General features: G+C 39.2%; 1 protein-coding gene across 1 annotated transcript; it reads left to right on the forward strand.

The window, feature by feature from the left end:
* The first annotated feature begins 445 nt into the window (after nt 1-445).
* LOC132044580 (L-ascorbate oxidase homolog) lies at nt 446-2,755 on the forward strand. The gene is made up of 2 exons (XM_059435076.1): nt 446-1,929; nt 2,108-2,755. The coding sequence occupies exons 1-2, from the start codon at nt 449-451 to the stop codon at nt 2,406-2,408; spliced, it is 1,782 nt and encodes a 593-aa protein (XP_059291059.1). The 5' UTR covers nt 446-448; the 3' UTR covers nt 2,409-2,755.
* Nucleotides 2,756-4,795: the final 2,040 nt, after the last annotated feature.

The following is a 4,795-nucleotide window of genomic DNA, read 5'->3' on the forward strand; positions in this document are numbered from 1 at the left end:
TACGCCTTTAAAGGGAAAGAAATATCTTGCCAGTTGAATTCAACGTAAATATAATAATTTAAATTATGTGCTGGAATTTCATATCAAGAAGTGCTTTGATCGAATGAAGCATCAATCATATGTTTCTTTTAAACATCAAGCATGAGTTATATGACTAAGAAGAGAACGATTCTATATATTCAGAACAATTGATTTTCATTTTTGAATAAGAAGTGGAACTTTACTACAATTTGTTCTTATATGTAATAAAATTTGACAATTTAATTTTAAGGAAAAAATTAAGTTTCGTAAAAACAAGCAATTGCAAAGACCATTGAGCAAGCGACGCTTGCGGACAAATCATGAAATTTTTACGGCTATTTTTGTTTGGCCATCAATCACCAATCTTCCATCACCAAACAACCTCACATAACACTTAATATATAAAAGGTCAGTCCCCCTCAACAGAATGCACAATCATTCTTTGATTGTCCTTTTTGTCAATAGAAACCCTTTTATTGTTTCTATTAAAATCAAACAAAGAAAAAAAAAAGTAGAAAAAAAAAAAAAACGAAAAGACATGGAAAAGTTAAGATTTGTTCTTGTGTTGCTAGCGTTGTGTCTTTCAACATCGCTGGTTAAAGGAGGAGATCCTACTTTGTTCTTTGAATGGAAAGTTAGCTATGGCACCATCTCTCCCCTTGGAGTGCCCCAACAAGTCATTTTGATCAATGACAAATTTCCAGGACCTATTATCAATGGCACCTCGAATAATAACGTTGTTGTCAATGTCTTCAACCAGTTGGATGAGCCATTCCTTTTCACATGGAACGGTGTACAACAGAGGAAAAACTCTTGGCAAGAAGGTACACTAGGTACCAATTGTCCCATTCCTCCTGGAAGCAATTTCACATACCAATTCCAGGTCAAGGATCAAATTGGAAGCTTTTTCTATTACCCTACCACGGCTTTGCATCGGGCAGCTGGTGGATATGGTGGCATCAGTGTCCATAGTCGCGCATTGATTCCCGTACCCTATGATGTTAACCCTGCTGACGAGTTCTTTGTCCTTGTGAGTGATTGGTACACCAAGAGTCATACCCAATTGAAGAAGTTTTTGGACAGTGGACGCTCAATGGGAAGGCCCGAAGGAGTCATCATCAATGGCAAGAGTGGCAAAGGCGATGGCAAGGATGAGCCAATGTTCTCTATGACCCCCGGAAAGACATATAGGTATAGGTTTTGTAATGTCGGCATGAAGGATTCTATCAATGTTAGAATCCAAGGACATACCATGAAATTGGTGGAAATTGAAGGATCCCACACCGTGCAAAACATGTACGATTCACTTGATGTACACTTGGGACAATGTATGTCTGTCTTGGTGACCGCTGACAAAGACCCCAAGGATTACTTCCTTGTGGCCTCTACGCGATTCACCAAGGAACCCCACACTGCTACTGCCACAATCCGCTACACTAATGGCAAAGGCCCTGCCTCACCAGAGTTGCCAAAGGCCCCAGTTGGCTGGGCTTGGTCACTCAACCAGTTCCGCTCTTTCCGTTGGAATTTGACAGCAAGTGCAGCTAGACCTAATCCACAGGGATCTTACCACTACGGTCAAATCAACATTACACGCACCATCAAACTAGTGAACACAGCCGGGCAAGTGGACGGAAAGCTCCGATATGCCCTCAACGGTGTCTCACATGAGAACCCTACAACCCCAATTAAGTTGGCCGAATACTATGGTGTTGCAGACAAGGTATTCAAATATGACCTTATGAAGGATGATTATGAACTTCCAGCAGGGAAAGCAGAAGAGAAGATCACACTAGCACCCAATGTAGTTAATGCCACTTACCGTAACTTTGTGGAGATCATCTTTGAGAACCACGAGAAGAGCGTTCAATCTTTTCACTTGGCCGGGTATTCCTTCTTTGCTGTTGCGTAAGTACCTTTCCCCAAACGTTTACTCTGCCTTTAGAATAATTTTTACTCCTAGTCTAGAATGCTAGTTTCACTACTCCAGACGACTAACATTAAAGGTCGGACCTATCAAGTCTAAATCATGAATCAGCTTCTGCTATGAACATAGTGATTTAATGAAATGACCTTGTGCATGTAGGGTTGAACCAGGGAAATGGACCCCAGAGAAGAGGAGGAACTACAACTTACTTGATGCCGTATCCAGGAATACCATCCAAGTTTATCCTAACTCATGGGCAGCCATAATGACCACTCTTGATAATGCTGGTCTCTGGAACCTGAGGTCCAACTCAGTGGAAAGACAATACTTGGGACAGCAGCTTTACTTCAGCGTCCTCTCTCCAAAAAGAGATTTGAAAGATGAATACAACATGCCAGACAATGATGTCTTGTGTGGCATCATCAAGGACATGCCTCTTCCAAAACCTTATTCCGTATAAACATTTTAATTATGATTTCATAATAAATTTTTGCTCCTAACTCTGATGTTTCATGGTAAAGAATTGTCAAGTTCTTTTATGTAGGGATTAATATTTTGAGTTAGAGTGAGGACTTTAGCATAATCAAAGAAAAGAAAAAAAAAAAGTGGCGAGAAGGATGTTTATATGTGAAGGGATTGAAGAGTTGAAGCAACCGACGAAGAAAGTGGCCGTCCTTTTTTCCAAGCGGAATATAAATTCCTTCTTTTTTGTTCTAAATAGCATAGTCATGAAATGAATTTGTTATTTGTAACTTAATGCATTGATCAAATCACTTATAAATAAGAGGACAACGAATGTTTCTCATCCTCCTTGATACCTTTTATTCTTGCTGTATTCTTCTCCTTTATGCTTTGGTTTCAGCTTACTATTTCCTCTCGATAAATAAGAGTATTCAAAGAAGGATAGATCTGATCAATAGGCTTACATGTGGTTTTATAAGATTTTTCATTAAAACCTTGTAACATGACAAGTTAGGAAGATAAGAGTCAGGATGCAGACTTCTGAACGAGTCATGATCGGTATTCGGTACTCAATGTCTTAATTTAACCAAGGGTACCTTCTTGGCTTTTCTATTTTATTAGTTCTAGTTCTATTATTCAATGCATCTCAACATAACTCAAGTCAATTTAAAGAAACTCTTTTTTGAAGGTTTAAAGGAAATAACATTCTAATTAAAACTAAATAATATGTTGAATACACTGAAAATAAACATAATGCAATCTAAATACCAATAACTAAATTCTAGCATTGGTTATGAAACTTTTAACTTTAAAGGATTGGCGGACTTCACAGGACACAAACTTCCTAACTAATCCTCAAAATAAATGAAGTAAATGACTAAAATAATATTGAAGCTGAAGGTCAGTCCCCACAAAAGATAAAGTGAAGCTCACCAATAACTAAGATATTGAGGAGAATATCGTAGCTCGCAATCTGCTTTCCTGCAAAACTTGTGTCTATATTGGTACTTGAGCTTCAGACACCTCAACCATTTTGTAAAATATAATTAGCCTGCAAGTTGTGAATAGCAATCCCAAATCGATATATCTCTTATCTAAGATTAGCTTTTTCTGCTGCAAATTGTTTTGCCATGTTTGTAAGTCCATCACAAAGACACTCATATACTTTTAGTCTTGAGTCTCGGTCCATTAGCTAGATTTGACTCACTATCTCCACTTCTTCACAATTTTCTGCTTGTTGATCAGTGAAAGTCTTTTTTGGCTTTGATCTCCATCTCTATGATTGCTGCACTAATCTATTCTATAAATTTTTAGCGTTCAACATTCTGCTCTAGCATTTTCTTCAACACATCAATAAGGTGAGCATCATGTCCACATCCTCCACTTGAATGGTGAGATTGCAAAGGAAGTATGGAATGATTTTAGTAGTGTTGTTGGTATACAAATGAATGGTTATCAGGTGAAACAAGCAGTGCAGATTTGGTGGAATGCACATTATCACTACAAACTGAAACCTATTTTCAAAGCAGTGCCATCAATGATCATGTGGCAAATCTGGAAATGGAGAAACACTAAGTTGCATGGGGGTTCAATGTCTACTCACAAAGTGATACATGAGATTCATCAGAATATTTTCTTACTATGTAGAGTGAGATATCCATCTTTGCAGAACATTCCACACAAGTGGCCGATATAATAGACTACTTTGAGAAGTTTAGGTGCAACGACCTGCTAGGTCATTATGGGAGGGTGACTTAGAAAGCTAGACCTCCATTGGGAATTCTAATGCCGCGGGTGAGTCTGTAGCATAATTTTATGTGGTTGTGCCTGTTCTGTTTGAGTCTATAGGGCCTTGGATTGGTGTTGGGATTTTTGGGTGAAAACTGGTGCAAAAACCCGAGCTACTGGTCAAAATGGACTACTGCAGCGGGTCTGTCGTAGAGGTCAGGGTGTCACCGCCATGGGAGGCGGGACTTTAATGAGGTCCGCCATAGCAGAAGCCTTCCCGCTATAGCAAGACCGCTGCAGTGAGAGACCAACCGCTGCAGTGAGAGACGGGAGGCAGAATCCGTGATTTATATTCTTTATTTCGAACCCATTCCTCACATAACACCAAAACAGTTTCCAAGAACTGTCGTGGAGAAAAACTAAGGCTAAGGCTAAGTGCGCTTGAAAGGTAAGTCTCTGTCACGACCCGACTAAAGGGCCATGACGGGCAATCGGAGCTATCTACCGAGCACCACTCATCGTGCTACTATCGTCCCAACTTGAACACATATAATCTCCAATATGATGCTTACTGTGGACTGATCATAAACTATTCTGTAAAACATATGCATACATACATAAGCCCTCATGGCAGCAAAAGAATGATATACAAGATAT

This window comes from Lycium ferocissimum, unplaced genomic scaffold (assembly GCF_029784015.1).
Source record: "Lycium ferocissimum isolate CSIRO_LF1 unplaced genomic scaffold, AGI_CSIRO_Lferr_CH_V1 ctg4897, whole genome shotgun sequence".
Lineage (NCBI taxonomy): Eukaryota > Viridiplantae > Streptophyta > Magnoliopsida > Solanales > Solanaceae > Lycium > Lycium ferocissimum.

Coding starts and splice junctions, on each gene's coding strand:
- LOC132044580 (XM_059435076.1), top strand. CDS start 449: ATGCACAATCATTCTTTGATTGTCCTTTTTGTCAATAGAAACCCTTTT. Junction 1,930..2,107: donor TATTCCTTCTTTGCTGTTGC/GTAAGTACCTTT, acceptor TTGTGCATGTAG/GGTTGAACCAGGGAAATGGA.